General features: G+C 49.7%; 1 protein-coding gene and 1 long non-coding RNA gene across 2 annotated transcripts in view; both read left to right on the top strand.

Moving 5' to 3' along the window:
* Positions 1–8,144, top strand: part of MN1 (MN1 proto-oncogene, transcriptional regulator) — a 62,170-nt gene extending 54,026 nt beyond the window's left edge. The window contains exon 2 of the mRNA XM_016938877.4: positions 5,310–8,144. Coding sequence (XP_016794366.1) covers positions 5,310–5,491 — 182 coding nt within the window. The 3' untranslated portion in view covers positions 5,492–8,144. The remainder of the gene's footprint in view (positions 1–5,309) is intronic.
* A 3,192-nt stretch (positions 8,145–11,336) lies between these two features.
* Positions 11,337–16,466, top strand: part of LOC104003730 (uncharacterized) — a 64,118-nt gene continuing 58,988 nt past the window's right edge. The window contains exon 1 of the long non-coding RNA XR_008541665.1: positions 11,337–12,065. This is a non-coding gene — a long non-coding RNA (uncharacterized LOC104003730). The remainder of the gene's footprint in view (positions 12,066–16,466) is intronic.

Below are 16,466 nucleotides of genomic sequence, written 5' to 3'. Positions count from 1 at the left end.
GGGAGGTGGCAGCCACCTCCGCCCGGCTCACGACGCCTGAGCACGTGGCTCACCCACATTGGAACCTGGTCCGGGGATTTTAGTGCAGAGCAGGGTGATGACGAGGCCTGTTTTGCTGACTTCAAAGAAAAAAAGAAAACTCGGCCCCCTCTATGGGTGGGTGGCATCTCTAGAAGCAAAATTTAAAATGCAACATCCCCAGGTAAACATCCCCTCTTTTCCATTCTCCCTTCACCCCAGGCACAGCCTGCAGAAGGGTCACTCAGCCCTCCCCGGGCCCAGCCCTGCAGGTCCCCACTGTCACCTGCAGGCTGGCCAACAACATTGACAGGCTGTACTCATAGCCAGCGTTGGCAGGAGCGCCCCACGTGCTAAGCGTTTTGCATGGATCATTTCACTTAATTCTCCTAACTGCCTCCATCACGGCCGGTCCTATTATTTCCCCCATTTCCTAGAACCGAGGTTCTGAGAGCTGAAGTGATGTACAAAAGTTCCTTGCTCCACGAATGGTGGCCACTATCATTGTTGAACCCTGTAAGAGAAACGGAGTGAGTTGAGTTATTCACGCAATTGCTGTTTTTGGCACCTGCTCCTGGTTCTCTCCTTCCCTTAATGGAACTGACTGTCTCCACTGTGGACGGAGAAGTTTGGAAGACAGAATCCGACGTGGGTCTCGTGATCGCAGCGGGGTGAGCAGGGGGCAGACTGAACCTCTGCAGCATGATGACCAAATGAAGTGCTGTGGTGTTCAGGGCAGGGGTGACGGGGTAGTAGGAAGAGGCCGGAAGATCAGCGAGGATTTGTGCCATGAAGAAAAGCTGAGGAGTGCTTTTGGGAGGAGAAAGAGCAGGGGTGTCTGTCTCAGCTCTGGGCCTTGACCCTGGGCATGGAGTGTGAGGTGGTTCTTTCTGGCCATAGCTGTCCTTAAAAACTGTCCTGCAGTCTTTCCTTGCTGGGCAGGCATGCCCATCAGTCCCCAAGAACCAGAGGCCCCTGCCCTCGGCCCCCCTGTGCTGCCTGAATCGGGTGAGGCACACACAGGGTTATCTGTTTTGAGTTGATGTTGCCCCAGCCTCTGGGACTGACCCCCCAGCATGCACATGGTATTGCCAGTCTCTCGTGAGGTCTCCCATGCTGCTCTTAGCCGGGCTCAGCAGGAATCACCACCCCCAAGTTGCAGATGAGGAAACTGTGGCTCTGCAGACAGGAGCTGCCCAGGTACAGGGCATTTGGGATTCCACCCTGGCCTGAGCAGCTGGGAATCCTGGGCTGAGAGGAGAGAGCCACACCCCCAGAGCTGGTGACATGGCCGTGGGTGACCCCTGGGTAGCTCCTGCCCCTTAGAGCCTCAGTCTTCTCGTCTGTCAAATGGGGATGAAGGGCGCTTCACAGTCAGTACACTGGACCCAACTGAGGGCCTGGTGTGTGCAGGGTCGGGGGTGAACAGACCAAACCTGCCCTTCTCCACATGGCCACAGTCTGATGGGGGAGGCTGACAATCAAGTGGAAAACAGAACAGCACTCACTGGGTCCTGTGATGTCTGCCAGTGCTGGGCGCTGAGTGACTCCATGATCTCCCCCAACCCTGGGAGCTTGGCAAGGGGGTGGTTTTATCTCTGGGTCCTGGCGTGGGGGCTGGCGTGCTTACCGCCTCAAGGAGCGGAGACTGAGGGCCTCTCTTGAGCTGGGGCAGGCCATGACTTGAGGCGGCTTCCGTGGGACTGATTTATCGGCAGCGACTCGGCAGCCCTGGGGAGCCACGGTCTGAGGGCGTGTTAGGTCCCCCTAGCTGGAATGAATCCGGCGGGAGGATGAGTTTGGTCATGCTTGGGTTGTCAAGAACTGAAGAATAATATTCTCTCTTAAAAATATTCCCTGTGGATACCAGACTGGTTGGCTCTCTTTCTCATTCTAGGCGGAGCCTGGGGAATCCTGCACCCATGCTCTGTGACACCTGGCAAGGCTCTCACCCTCTCTGAGCCCAGGGTGGCCCTGCCGGGGTGGGGAGAAGGGGCACCCCCACTGATGGGCTTGCTGGGTGATGGGCTTAGATAATACACAGAAGTGTTCAGTTGTGTGCCTGGGACGCCCTCATTAAATCCACCCCTAATAAGAACAGCAATGGTTTCTGGCGTTAGTGCACGGCACGCTTATGGCTGTAACTTGGGGATGAAAGCGTCTTTAGAAAATTTGGCCATTTGGGTCTGTCTTACCCATCACTTGGCAGACCCAGCTTCCTCTGCCCGGTGTGTTGCTCAGGAATTTTCTTTCACTTTCTGGGTGCTTGCAGCCCCAGAGCAAAGAGTTTATCTCTCCTTTGGCAAGGAGCTTCATCCCTCGGAGTTTGTCTCCTCATCTGTAAAGTGGGCTCAAGCATTGCTACGTTCATTCCTTGAGACAATTTGTGCAAAGTGGGGGAAATAACCCCCTTTCAGATTTTCTCTCTTTCTCTCTCTCTGTGGCAGATACTACTTCCCTCACCCCACCCCCAGTCCAGATCTTGCAGTGCTTGGAATAAAATTCCTTTGGAGATATTAAGCAGGGTAGGGTGGAGGGGTCGCTGGGAACAAGGCAAGCATGGGTTCAAGAGCAAAGGTTGGGGCACTGTGCCTCGGTATTGCCAGAATCCAGGGCCTGCCATGTTCCTAGAAACCCTGCATCTGATGCCTTAAGCTTCCTGGTGTACCTTCTCCCCAGGAAGCCCTGGGTGGGGTATTAACAACATCCAGATTTCACCACTACTAACTAGCTTTGAAACCTTGGATTCAGAACCTCAGTTTCTCCTTCTGTGAAATGGGGCAAAGGCTCCTGTTTCATGGGCAGGAACACGCCCACCTAGCTGGGCCCCAGGAAGTAGTGGGGCTTTAGGGGATTCTAAGTGGCTGCAAAGCCCCCCTCACCCCCGACCCTCCCAGATATGAATGACAGTCCCAGCAGCACTGTTTGGGGGACTGTCTGTGTGCCAGGCCATTACAAGGCCCCAGGGGAGATGACATCATCCCCATTTCACCAATGGGGAAACTGAGGTCCAGAGAGGGAACATGGTAGAGCCTTGGCCACACAGTAGTGGGGCTGTGACTTCAAAGTGACCATGCTTTGGTCACAAAGAGACACTGTTTCCTGGCCTCACCATCAGCTCCAGGAGGAGGGTGGGGATAGTGTCTGTCCTATTCCATGCTAGATCCATAGGGTTTGTACCATGCCTGGCATATAGAAGGTCCTCAATAAAGGCATGTTAGTTGCATGAATGAGGGAAGGGGCCAAGGAAGTCTCCTTTCTGCCCAGCTCCGGCTCCTCCCAGCATGCAGGTCCCAAAGCTGAGTGTCTCTGGGGCTCCAGGGTGGGGGCCCCAAGCCCAGTTAGTCATGGCCTGTCCTCAGCTGCCTGGGCCCATCCCTCTGGGAGGATTTTCTCTGCAGGCTGTGGCTCAGCTCCTGGGGGAGGCCTCCTGCTTAATCCCAGAGGGCAGGGCGGGCCGGTGACTCCTGCCTGGCACAGGGCCCTTGGCTGGGCTTGCACAGAGGATTGAGGGCAGGCCGGTCATGGAGTTCAGTATCTGGGTGTGCTCCCTCAGCTGGAGCAGAGCCCCCCACCCCCAATTTCAGCTTTTCTCACTACTACTGAGGCAGAAATTCAACATCAGCCCATATTCAAACCCAGCTTTCTGTCCCTTCCAGGCTGTGTGACCTTGGACATACTCTAAAGTCAGAGTCTAGGAAATGAGAATAATGAGACTCTTCATTGACATATGGCAGGTCTCAGGACAGAGCCAGTGGTCATGTGGTAGCCGTAAATGAGAAGTCCTGCAAATTCCCTGCTTTGGTCTAATTTATACTAAGATGTGAATGGTTGTCAGGCTCCTTTCTCCTCAAGCGTGTCTAACACAGACATCCCTGTGATCTGTGGTGCTTTCTGGCATTGCGTGACTCAATGAAAAGAGGGTTCAGGGGAGTTTCACTAAGGGTATGGGAGAGGAATAGACTCCCCCACCCCAGGTACCCAGAGTCCTTTCACGTAGTAGCTGAGAATGGTGCTTTTGTGCTGGTCTGATTGGGGAGCTCAGATTCTCTGTCTCTCCTGCTCTGAACACTTCACCTTCTGTCCTTGTGAGGACAACACTTTACAGTTTATACAAACACCTTGTACATATCAACAGCCTGGTTGACTAGCCATCATAAGGAGGTGCATGAGCCGGGCGGACATTCCCCTTTTCAGAGGAGGGGACTGGCCTCGGGTCCCTTTGCGGAGCTACAACTGGATTCTCTCAGCCATTAGGTTGGAGCTGTGTGACCCCAGGAAAGTTTCTGTGCCTTTCTGGGGCTCAGACTTCTCATCTGTAAAATGGAGTATGAGCAAGCTAAGGCCAGAGCGTAGGAGGGAATGAAAGACACAGGCAGGTGTCCCGAAGGGCTCCTCTTCTCCCATGCCCCCACTCTCAAAGCCACCTCTATGGAGCCTCAGCCCCTGCACACCAATGAGGGGCAGAACCTTCAGAGGTGGGAGAGGGGCTGAAAAGGGAGCGATTGGAAAGCACTGGGGAGCGCTTGGGGATTGGGGAGCACATGGGGCTTGGGGAGCTGTGGGCGTCTAGTCTTTGTGGCTCAGCTGTGCCAAGCTGGGTATGCACAGGCACCTTCTCCATCCTTCCTGCTCCTCTGGAAAGGGTGCTGTGACTCCACACTTTCTCCTGTGTGACTCGGGGCAAGTCATCTTCCCTCTCTGAGTCTCAGTTTTCTTAGCTATAAAGTAGAGGTGATCATCCTTCCCCCCTGGAGTTGGTATGCAGTCTGGCACATTTTAAGAAAGTTCCCAGCTCGTGGTAGGCCCTGAGCAAATGTCTCTCCAGAGGATGACACACAAACAGGCTGTGTTCTGGACCCAGACAATCCTCCCCTCCACCCTTTCACTGCATGCGGCGAACTCCTACATATCCTTTGATGCCCAGTTTAGATGCCCCTCCTGCAGGAAGCATTCCTGACTTAGATCATGTCCAGTTAATCTTTTGGGAACTCTGGTGCATCACAGATGGGCAAACTCTGAGTTTATCCTGCCTCACTTTCCTATTTCCCGGTGGGGAAACTGAGGCCCAACAGGGAGGTCTTCCATTGGCTGAGATCTCACAGATGAATCAGGGGTAACAGCAAGAAGATTCAAAACAACATCTCTAGATCCTCTGGGACTAGCTTTAGCCATGGAAAGAGGGCGTGGACGGTGCCTGTCTTGTATGCCTCTGCCACTTTGGCCCCCATTATGGTGTCCCTCAGAGACGAGTGTGCCACTAATGTCCTCTCTTCCTTCTCTCTCCACAGCCCACGACCTCCCTGCAAACAAGGCCTCAGCAACCCAGCCTGGCAGCCACTTGCAGTGCCTGTCTGTCCACTGCACAGACGACGTGGGTGACGCCAAGGCTCGAGCCTCCGTGCCCACCTGGCGGTCCCTGCATTCTGACATCTCCAACAGATTTGGGACATTCGTGGCTGCCCTAACTTGAATGACAAGAAAGACCCCCTCCTCTACCAGGCCCTATCCTCTCCCCCTGTCTGTTTCCTTCCCCCTCAACCTGACCCCACCCCTCTGTTAATTTGAAAGGGCCACTATTGCTGAGTGGATGAGTTTTTTTTTTCTCTCTAGGTTGGTACCTGCTTAGTGGCATATGGACCGGAAAGGGTTAATTTAAAGGGGGGGAACCTCAAAAGTTTTTTTTAAAAAGAAACTTGTCTGCCACAGTATGTTGCCAGTGTTAACCCTTCTGCAGTTAGCAAACTTTTGCTTAAGCCTTTTTCCTCTAGATACTCCCCATGTTTCGGTAATCTTGGCATACATTTTTTAGATGACCTCTTTCCTTGTTTTATTTTCATGCTGCTGTATGTCCAAGTATTGTTATTTCATAATAAGACAAGAGTTGCTTTCTTTTTTATTCTTTTTCCTTTTCTCACCCCCTCCCCTTTTATTTTCTTTTTGCTTTGTTCACTGCTTATTAAAATGGAAATCCTGGAGAATAGTAGTTCTGGAGTATTGCCGGGTGAAAGTCCAATTGTCATCACAATGTTATATATGGACACCCCAGTGTCATCAGTCTGGCAGGAGCCAAACAATGAATGCCCCCCTTAGGTATTCCGCCTGGGATTTTGTTTTGTCTGTTCCCTAAGAAAATATATTTTCATTCCTGCAAACACAGTGCTCAGCCTTCAGTTCCCTTCCACTTGAGTTCTCTCTTCTCCTGCTGGAAGCCACCCCTCTCTGCGATGGACGTGAGGACGTGTCCAGCTCTGCTCTGTGGGAAGGAGTTGGAATGTTCGACAGTAGTGTTTTCTCTCCTTTTCTGGGCCTCCTCGCAAATGCCCAGGCCCTGCATTTTCACGCTGTGCTAAGCAGCCTTTGGTCTGCATGGGGGAGGGTGTGCTCCCAGCCTGCAGTCTTTGGAGCAAGGCTGCTGCCCTTGCTGCAGCCAGGCTGGCTGTGCCTCGGGCGCTGGAGTTGAAGGAGGCTGTTCTCAGCCCTTTCCCTTTTCTGAAAGCTGTTCCTGGCCTGGCATCCCAGGGAAGAAGGAGGGGACTGCGTGTATCTCCTCCACCTCTCCCATTCCATCCCCAGTCCAACCTGGGCAACCCCACCCCTGGGAGGGATGAGGCACCCTCTTGCTCAGCCTGCTCAGCCTTCTCTGAGCCTTTGCAGGGATCTGCAGACTCCTGAGGGCTAGAGGACAGAGAAAGAGAATAGAATGAAATGACTTTGTTTCCTGCGCCTTTTAGTTTTGAACTCTGGAATTCCTCTGCCCCCTCCCCAACATTTTTTTGGAATCTCACCCTGTTGCAAAACTAGAGCCATGTCCCAAGCATCTCACAAAGGAATAACTGCTCTGAGCAGAGATGAGTGGTGGTTGGCAGGGACAGGCAACTTTGGGTGCTGCTGATGCCTGCAAAAGCCATTTATGGCTTTTGGTGGGGGGCATATAGATTCCCGGGTGGGTTAGACAGGAAGTAACTGATATCACTTCACCCAAATCCGTGATGGTTATATATTTAATTTCAGTTTTTGTTAACGATCGTGTCTTACTAAAACGCTCCACTTTGAGCTCCCCCACCCCCTCCAGGTCCTCAGAGTTTGCAGATCTGGGCTTTTTTTAGCAAGTGACCTGAAGGCTCTGGGCTCACCGTACAACACCCACATTGTTTATTTCAAAGAACTTTTCAGCGAAGGGAGAGGAGCTTTCAGAAAAACCTCACTCTTTCCCCTCCCTTCTTCCCTCTTTCCTTCTGCCGGTCCTTTTGGCTGGGGTCTGAGTCTGCGGTTCTCGCCTGGGCAGTCTTGACGAGGAGCAAACCCCGCCTTCAGAGGGCAGACAAAGCAGGTGGCATGAATTGATCAGCGAGAAAGGTGTGAGCCGAGGCAGTTCCTGCGTTCTGCTACAAAAGGAATGGAAAGGGAAGGGAATCTCCCCCCACCATGGGCTGTGGGAGAGTTGACCGTATTCTGGGCAAGACTCCATGACCCCTCTGATTCTGCAGTGTACAGCTGTTTGAGAGCCTCATCATTTTACTTTTGAAACAGGAATGATTTCTCCTTAATTGCTTAAGGCCGGGGAGCAAAGTGTCTTAACTTCTGTCTTTGACTTTCCCAGCGTTGAGTCATCAACACTTTGCCAATTAGCTCACGGTCCTGGCAACCTCAGAAACCCCTGAAGTTTTAAAAACTTTCTCGCTCCCCACGACCCCAGAATGAAACAGCTTTAAAAATAGCCTTAAGCAAAAGGATGTTATTTCATTAAATTTGGTTTAATGGAAAGAATAAAAGTAAATGAAAAACACACCCTACACACTAGACTCCGAACACTGGTAATCAGTACTGCATAGCAAACTCTTTGGGAAAGAAAACGAAAATGTTATTGCACATGTAAAATATGAAAACTTAACTCTGCTGTGTGTTAGGCAATCCTGTAATCTTTTTTGACTCTTAAAAGAAATTCATTTCTGAAATGCTTGGTTGGAAGACTGTGACAATAGCTCATGAAATTGAGTGTTATTTTTTTCTTTCTTTTTTAAAAAAATATGTAAAGTGCAGTCTTCTGTATTCCTGCATATTGTATATACCTGTATATGTTTTCCTGAGCAGTTAAATAACAATAAATATGACGTTAATGGTGACTGTGGTATATTTGTGGGTGGGGCTCGCTTTCTTTGTTTCCTCCCAACTCTATCCCCTTTTTACATCAGTCTCTTCAGATGCTATGGGACGTAGGGGTGTAGGTTTGGATGCTGTAGTGGGTGTGTCTGTGTGTGTGTGTGTGTGTGTTGATGTTCTAAGTTGGGTCATTTCAGTATTTCTCAACCTTGGCACTATTGACATTTTGGGCCTGTTAATTCTTTGCTGGAGTGTAAGGGGGGCAACTAGGCATTTGAGGAGGTTGAACGGCATTCCTGGCCTCCACCCACTAGATGCCAAAAAAAAAAAAAAAACCTGTGGCATCCAAAAAAAAAAAAAAAAAAACCTCTCTAAACATTGCCCAATGTCTCCTTGGGGGAAAGATCCTTTGGGGGCCAAGAACCCTGTATCTGACTCATGTAGGAGGGAGGGGGCAACGGAAGTGCCCCCCCAAGTGGCTGTGTAGGGTGATGCTTATGCTTCTGGGTTCTAGTGTTCAGTTTCAGATCCTAGTAAGCCTGGGAATCTCCTGCAAGTTATGCAGCTTCTCAGCTCCACATTTTCCTCATCTTTGAAAGCGGTCTAGCTCGTGGGGTTGTTATCGGAGACAATGCACTGGACACAACATGTAGGAAGGGCTTCATATGCATAAAGCGTCAGCATCAGCACCATAATCTGACCACAGGGCAGCCAATGGCGGTCTGGAGTCGCGCTGTCCTGGGGCGCATGCTGCTTCCTCCCCTTACAGCCATGGACCTTGGGCAAGCGGCTTAACTACAGCCCCCAGTTTTTTTGTTTCTTAAGTGGAGCAAGTAACATCTAGCTGGAAGCTCACTGTGAGCACCAGCCCCGTAAAAGGATCGGTTTGCCTATGGGCCACTCTTTGGGCAGTGGCTTCACTCCGGCATCTGCAGCCTCAGACCTGAGGCCACTGCAGGCCATTCCTGTCCTTCCCTTTTGCACCTTTACCTCTCAGTGTTTCTCAAAGCATGGTCCACAGAACCCTGGCCGCAGAAACACCTAAGGGCTCTTGTTAACTCCAGATTTCTGGCCTTGTGCTAGACTACTGAATCAGAACCTCTGAACTCGTATTTTACACCTAATTATAACAGGTGCAGTTACCTTCTTTCACAGCCCACAGCAGATCAGAGGGCTAATGTAGGTGGGCCCAATGCCAGGTTGGAGCAGGAAGATGAGTCAGAAATGATGGCGGCAGATTGAGAGCTGCAGTGCGGCCATTCAGTGTGGAGGCAAACAGCTTACACGTGTCTCCAATGACTCTACCCTGGAAAACATCACACTAACGCAGCGTGTGAACAGAAGCTCCCCAGACTGGCATTAAGCTGGTAAAATGTTTAATTACATCCAGGAAATTCCCCATCTCAGGAGCAAAGAACACATTTAGGAAGATTACCTGCCATAGTTACTTTGTCACTGGGGCTGGAATCCTGAGTGGAAAAACCTCTGCAGTCACTGGGTCTCTGGGAGGTAGGCAGTGCACTCTCTCTGAGCCTCAGTTTTCTTGGCTGTAGAGTGGACAGAAAGAGTGTTATGACCCCACAGAGCTGTCTATGGGAAGACTCCTGAGCACAGTGCCAGGCACAGAGGGGAAACAGGCAGTGCCAGCCCCTTTCTGACACCTTTCCATTGGCATTTGGTAGGACACATCTTCCAGACCCTCCAGAGTTAGACATGCTGCTTCCACTTCCTGTGACCCATCTACAGGATAGAATGACCATGGAGGAAATTTGCTTCCCTGGGACTGACTCAGAGACCTGGGTTCCCACCCCTCACTGGTAACCAAAGGACACCATACAGATGCAGGCAATTCAAACCATTTCATTCCAACTCAACACATTTATTCAGCTCCTATTATGTGGCAGAAACGGAGGATCCAGGTAATAAAACTGCCATGAATGGAGAGCCACACTCAGTACTAGGCACTTTACAGACTCATATTATCTCATTTAATTCTCACGGCAACCTCATGCTGGGGCAGATTCATCCCATGTCACAGATGAGGCAATAGGCTCAGGGAGATGAAGTGGACAAGGATGAGCAGTCAAAAAGTGGCTTTGAGTCCAGTTGTGATGGAGATCGTGAATCATCCTGCGGGAAATACGGTATAGATGGCGGAATAGGAGTGGATGGACAAGTACGTTGACAGTTAAAAGTGAAGGGAATATGCCCAGTAACCCATGGTGGTACAAGACATGGATGCCACTCAGAGATTCATGAACCCCATGTGGGAGGCTTGGAAAAGGCTTTCTCCAGTAGGGCGTGTCCAGGGAGGGTTTTGAAGGATGAATAGGAGTTCATCCTATTCATCCCAGCACATAAATTGAGCCTAATTTTGCAGTTTTATTGTATTTTTTTCTTTCAACTTTTCAAGTTTTCTTCATATAGGTAATGGAATATTTATCAGAATATAAAGTTTTACAGATGAAGCCTCTATAGTCACCTAAATTTGGAGAAGCTTAAAAAATCTCTTTAACCTTTAAATGTCTCCTGCTCAGAGTGACAGTGGTATATGATCACGATCAGAACCCCAGGAAGGAGAAAGAAGTGTGAAAGAATGATGAGCATTGGGTATGGGCATTTGGGAGACTTCAGGTTGGTGTGAAATGAACAAATGAGTGAAAGAAGGAACTCTCAGAGGGCCTAAGAACCAAAGGACTATGGCACAGACTGGCACATTGTGGGGATTACACATGACATTGGGGTACATTTTGGCCCTGGGGAGGACCAGGATAGGGGTCTAGCAGTAGGCTGGCCCACCTTGCTGGTGGGGCCTTTCCATACTGACAGAGAAACACCCATCTCACACCTCAGAAAGACTGCCTTCTTCGTCCTGAGTTGACAGTCTGGGGGAATGAGGGGCAGAAGGCAGCCGAGGACCCTGGCCCAGCTTGGATTAGGAGGGTGGTGGCTCTCCTATTCATCCTTCAAAACCCTACCTGGACAGGTCCCATGCATAGTGCATAGAGTATGAGAGAGGTGCACTATCCATCTGTGGCAGATGGATGTTGAGCAAATTCCATTTTTGCAGCCTCAGAGGGGGCCATGTTATCTGAAGAAAGATTCTGGACTAAATACCACAGGAAATTCAAAGTGTGCCTTGGAGAGACACCGCTTTGGGCCTCCATTTTTCTTTTCTTTTTTTTTTTTTTTGTGAGCAACATGGCTGTTTATTTCACCTGGGTGCAGGCGGGCTGAGTCCAAAAAGAGAGTCAGCGAAGGGAGATAAGGGTGGGGCCGTTTTATAGGATTTGGGTAGGTAAAGGAAAATTACAGTCAAAGGGGGTTTGTTCTTTGGTGGGTAGGAGTGGGGGTCGCAAGGTGCTCAGTGGGCAGGAGTGGGGGTCGCAAGGTGCTCAGTGGGGGTGCTTTTTGAGCCAGGATGAGCCAGGAAAAGGACTTTCACAAGGTAATGTCATCAGTTAAGGCAAGGACCGGCCATTTACACTTCTTTTGTGGTGGAATGTCATCAGTTAAGGTGGGACAGGGCATATTCACTTCTTTTGTGATTCTTCAGTTACTTCAGGCCATCTGGGCCTATATGTGCAAGTCACAGGGGATGCGATGGCTTGGCTTGGGCTCAGAGGCCTGACATTCCTGCCTTCTTATATTAATAAGAAAAATAAAACAAAATAGTGTTGAAGTGTTGGGGCGGCAAAAATTTTTGGGGGTGATATGGAGAGAGAATGGGCGATGTTTCTCAGGGCTGCTTCAAGCGGGATTAGGGTCGGCGTGGGAACCTTCCACTGTGAGAGTTACCCGAAGCTCGGCGTCCGTGATGGTCAGGGGGCTTCCGAGGCGATCGGGCAGTGTCAGTCTTCAGCCGCTAAGCCGAGAAGATCTGGGAAGGAGTCAGTCAGAGAGCCTTGGGCCAGAGTTCCAGGGCCTCTGGGAGTGGCTGCCAGGTGAGTTAAACAGTCCGATTTTCAGTGGGGTCCCGCACAGATGGGACGCGGCTTAGGAGGAATCCTGGGCTGCGGGCATTCCTTGGCCCAGTGGCCAGATTTCCGGCATAGGTAGCAAGCTCCTGGGGGAGGAGGTTCTGGAGGAACGCCTGGCCGCTGCGGTTCAGGCGTTTGGAAGTTCTTGTGTGCTGGAGATGTGGCTGGGGTTTGTCTCACAGTGGAGGCAAGGAATTGCAACTTTTTTCTATTATTGTACACCTTGAAGGCGAGGTTAATTAAATCCTGTTGTGGGGTTTGAGGGCCGGAATTTAATTTTTGGAGTTTTAATGTCGGGAGCAGATTGTCTCCCGACAAAATACAAAATAATAAAATGTATTTTGAGACTAAGACGGCCTTTTGACTTTTTAGGGTCTAGGGCTGTAAAGTGTCTCAGGGTTGCTGCCAAACAAGTCATGAACTGGGCTGGATTTTTATATTTGATGAAAAAGAGCCTAAACACTGTCTGATTTGGGATAAAGAAAAAGGAGCATTAACCTTGACTATGCCTTTAGCTCTCCAGCCACCTTTTTAAGAGTAAATTGCTGGGCAGGTGGGGGAGGGCTAGTCAGGGAACGAAACTGTAAGTCGGACCAGGTGTGAGGAGGGGAGGTGATAAAAAGACTATAGGGTGGAGGAGCGGAGGCTGAGGAAGAATTGGGATCTAGCTCGGCCTGGCGAGGAGCAGGCTGGGGAGGAAGGGAGAGGTCAGATGGGTCTGTAGAAAAGGAAGATTAGAAAGACTCAGCGACGCTTGGGGTTGGTACTGAGGGGACAGGGGGGAGGGAAAGAAGATTTGGGACGAGTTGCACTGGGCACAGAGACTAGGACGGGACTGATGTGTAAAAGAATGCCTGGACGTCAGGCACCTCAGACCGTTTGCCTATTTTACGACAAGGATTATTTAGATCTTGCAGGATGGAAAAATTCAAAGTGCCATTTTCTGGCTATTTGGAACTACTGTCGAGTTTGTATTGGGGTCAAGCGGCATTGCAGAAGAAAATAAGGCATTTAGGTTTTAGGTCAGGTGTGAGTTGAAGAGGTTTTAAGTTTTTGAGAACGCAGGCTAAGGGAGAAGAAGGAGGAATGGAAGGTGGAAGCTTACCCATAGTGAAGGAGGCAAGCCCAGAGAAAAGAGTAGAGACACGGAGAAAGGGTGGGGGGTTCTTGCCCTCCAGAAAAGCAGAGAAGGGGTTGGGGCACGGAAATAAGGGATTGGGGCACAGAGATAAGAGGTCAGGGTGCGGAAATAAGGGATTGGAGCACAGAGATAAGAGGTTGGGGTGTGGAAATAAGCGACTGGGGGGTTCTTGCCCCCTAGGAAAGCCAGACTTGCCGCTAAGGGTGAAGGAGAAGGGGTTGAGGGGTACTTGCCCCTGCCCCAGGAAAGCGGGACTTGCTGCTAAGGGTGAAGGACCAAGGCAGGCGTCCCTGCGTGGTCTGGCACCCTTGAAACGTGAGTGTATAATCAGAGAGGTGTCCCTGCAATGATTAAACACCAAGGGAAGGCTGCCTTCCCAGTCCGTGACCGGTGCCGGAGTTTTGGGTTCATGGATAAAACATGTCTCTTTTGTCTCTACCAGAAAATGAAAGGAATTGAAATTAAGAGAAGGGAGAGATTGAAGTGTGGCGCCAAGACTGAAAGGAGAAAGAGGTTGACGGATAGTGAGGGAGGTTGGAGAAGAGAGTAAAAAGAGGCCGCTTACTGGATTTGAAATTGGTGAGATGTTTCTTGGGCTGGTCGGTCTGAGGACCTGAGGTCGTAGGTGGATGTTTCTCACGGAGCAAAGAGCAGGAGGACAGGGGATTGATCTCCCAAGGGAGGTCCCCCCCGATCCGAGTCACGGCACCAAATTTCATGCACGTCCATGTGAAGAGACCACCAAACAGGCTTTGTGTGAGCAACATGGCTGTTTATTTCACCTGGGTGCAGGTGGGCTGAGTCCGAAAAGAGAGTCAGCCCCATTTTTCTTTCTCTACAGTAGGGTTGCATCATGATGGTCCCTGAGGTGACAGGGATCTGGTGGCCCAAGGTCCCAGTGAATGTGGACATCTGTGGCCCTATGCCCTCTACTGCAAGTTATCAGAAGCTTCATTCGGAGATCAAGTTGTTTTTAAGGGATTTAGAAGAATAGAGGGCCCTGGTTAGAGATGGGTCAGTCCTTAGGAGGGAAAGGAGAAAAGAGGGGGCAGGGAAGTAATGACATCACTCCCTCTTGAGGCCTAGGAGACATTTTCATGGGGGTTTGTGTAGGGTTTCTTAAAGTCACTCTGGGTTGGGGTCACCTGGGTTGTGTGTGAAGAGAAGAGGGGGCTTTTGGATGTGGTGGGATGCCAGTGGGCCTCAGATTCCTAGGGTGGATGATGAGCATGTCATAGCCCAGGGTCTGGACTGCAGAGCCTTGCCTCTTTGCACCTCAGCTTACTCATCTGTAAAGTGGAGAGAATGTTCACAGTAATGATCACTTCATAGGGAGCTTGTGAGGCTCAAATGAGGGTTTTGCACAGGTCTTGCTCACCGTAAGTGCTCAGTGACTATCAACCCTTTATAACTTTAGGAATCATGGATTCCTTTGAGCACCTACCATATGCTGGGCACTGAAGAGGAGGTGATGCAGGCATATGGTAACAGCCCACTAAATGTCTAGACCTATGCTACCCAACATGGTGACCACTAGCCACATGTGGCTCTTGATTGCTTGAAATGTGGTTGGCCCAAACTGAGATGTTTTGTAAGTATAAAATACATGCCAGCTTTCAAAGATTTAGTAGGAAAAACACAAAAGAATTTAAAGTATCTCATTAATTAAAGTTAAAATTTTGTGTATTGATTGCATGTTGAAATAATACTTTGGATATACTTTTAAAATGCTGATAAAATAATCTCACTTCTTTTTCTTACTTTAAAAATGTGCTGTATTAGTTTTTTTGTTGTTTTTTTTTTTGTTTTTTGTTTTTGAGACAGAGTCTAGCTCTGTTGCCCAGGCTGGAGTCCAGTGGTACGATCTCGGCTCACTGTAACCTCTGTTTCTCAGGTTCAAGTGATTCTCCTGCCTCAGCTTCCTGAGTAGCTGGAACTACAGGTGTGCGCCATCAAGCCTGGTTAATTTTTGTATTTTTAATAGGGACAGGGTTTCACCATGTTGGCCAGACTGGTCTTGAACCCCTGACCTCAAGTGATCTGCCTGCCTTGGCCTCCCAAAGTGCTGAAATTACAGGTGTGAGCCAGTGCACTCAGCATAGTTTTCTATTACTACATCACAAATTCCTGCAAACATAGTGGCTTGAAGCAACATCCATTTATCATCTCCTAGTTTCTGTGTTTTGGGAATCCAGGCCTGACATATTCGGGTTCCCTGCTCTGGGACTCACAAGATGACAATCAGGATGTTGGTGGGCTGTGTTCTCATCTGGAGACTCATCTGGGGAATAGTCCATTTCCAGGCTCATCCAAATTGTTGGCAGAATTACACAGGGGCTGTATAACTGGGGGCCTTGGTTTCTTACTGGCTGATGACTGGGGCTGCTTTCAGCTTCCAGACATCCTCAAAGTTCCCTGTTATGTGTGCCATCGGCTGTTCACAGCATGGCTGCTTGCTTCTTCAAAGCAAGCAGGAGAGTCTCTCACTCTAGCCTGCTAAGACAGACTCTTACATAACATAATGTTATCATGGGAGTGACATCCCATCACCTTTTGACATATAAGGCAACTTAATCAGAGGAGTGACATCCCATCACCTTTGCCATATTCTGTCAGTGAGAAATAAATCACTGATTCCACCCACACTTAAGGTGAGAGGATTACACTAGGACATGACTCATGGGGGGTCATCTTAGGGTGTGTACACCTACACATGTGACTACTCAAAAATTCGAATTGGAGTATGATGCATGTGGCTTTTATTTCTATTGGACAATGCTAGTCTAGAGGCTCTATTAAATTGTGCCTTGAGGATTACTCAGCCTCTGATTGGGGAGGGAGAGCACAGTGGATAAGAGAATGGACTGCCAGGCTCACGTCTATAATCCCAGCTACTGGGGAGGCTGAGGCAGAAGGATTGCTTGAGGCCAGGAATTCAAGACCAGCCTGGGCAACATAGTGAGATCATGTCTCCAAAATATATACCAAAAAAACACAAAAAAATCAGCCAAGTATGGTGGTATCCACCTGTGGTTTCAGCTATTTGGGAGGCTGAGGCAGAAGGATCACTTAAGACCAGGTATTGGAGGCTGCAGTGAACTATGATTGTGTCTCTGCACTTCACTCTGGTCTATAGAGCAAGCCATTGCACTCCAGCCTGGTGACAGAGCAAGACTCCGTCTCAAAAAAAAAAAAGAAAAAAAAAAAGAAAACCCTAGCTGAAG

The sequence above is a fragment of the Pan troglodytes genome, chromosome 23 (assembly GCF_028858775.2).
Source record: "Pan troglodytes isolate AG18354 chromosome 23, NHGRI_mPanTro3-v2.0_pri, whole genome shotgun sequence".
In the NCBI taxonomy this organism is placed as follows: Eukaryota; Metazoa; Chordata; class Mammalia; order Primates; family Hominidae; genus Pan; species Pan troglodytes.
This window is presented reverse-complemented; position numbering and strand designations above follow the sequence as displayed.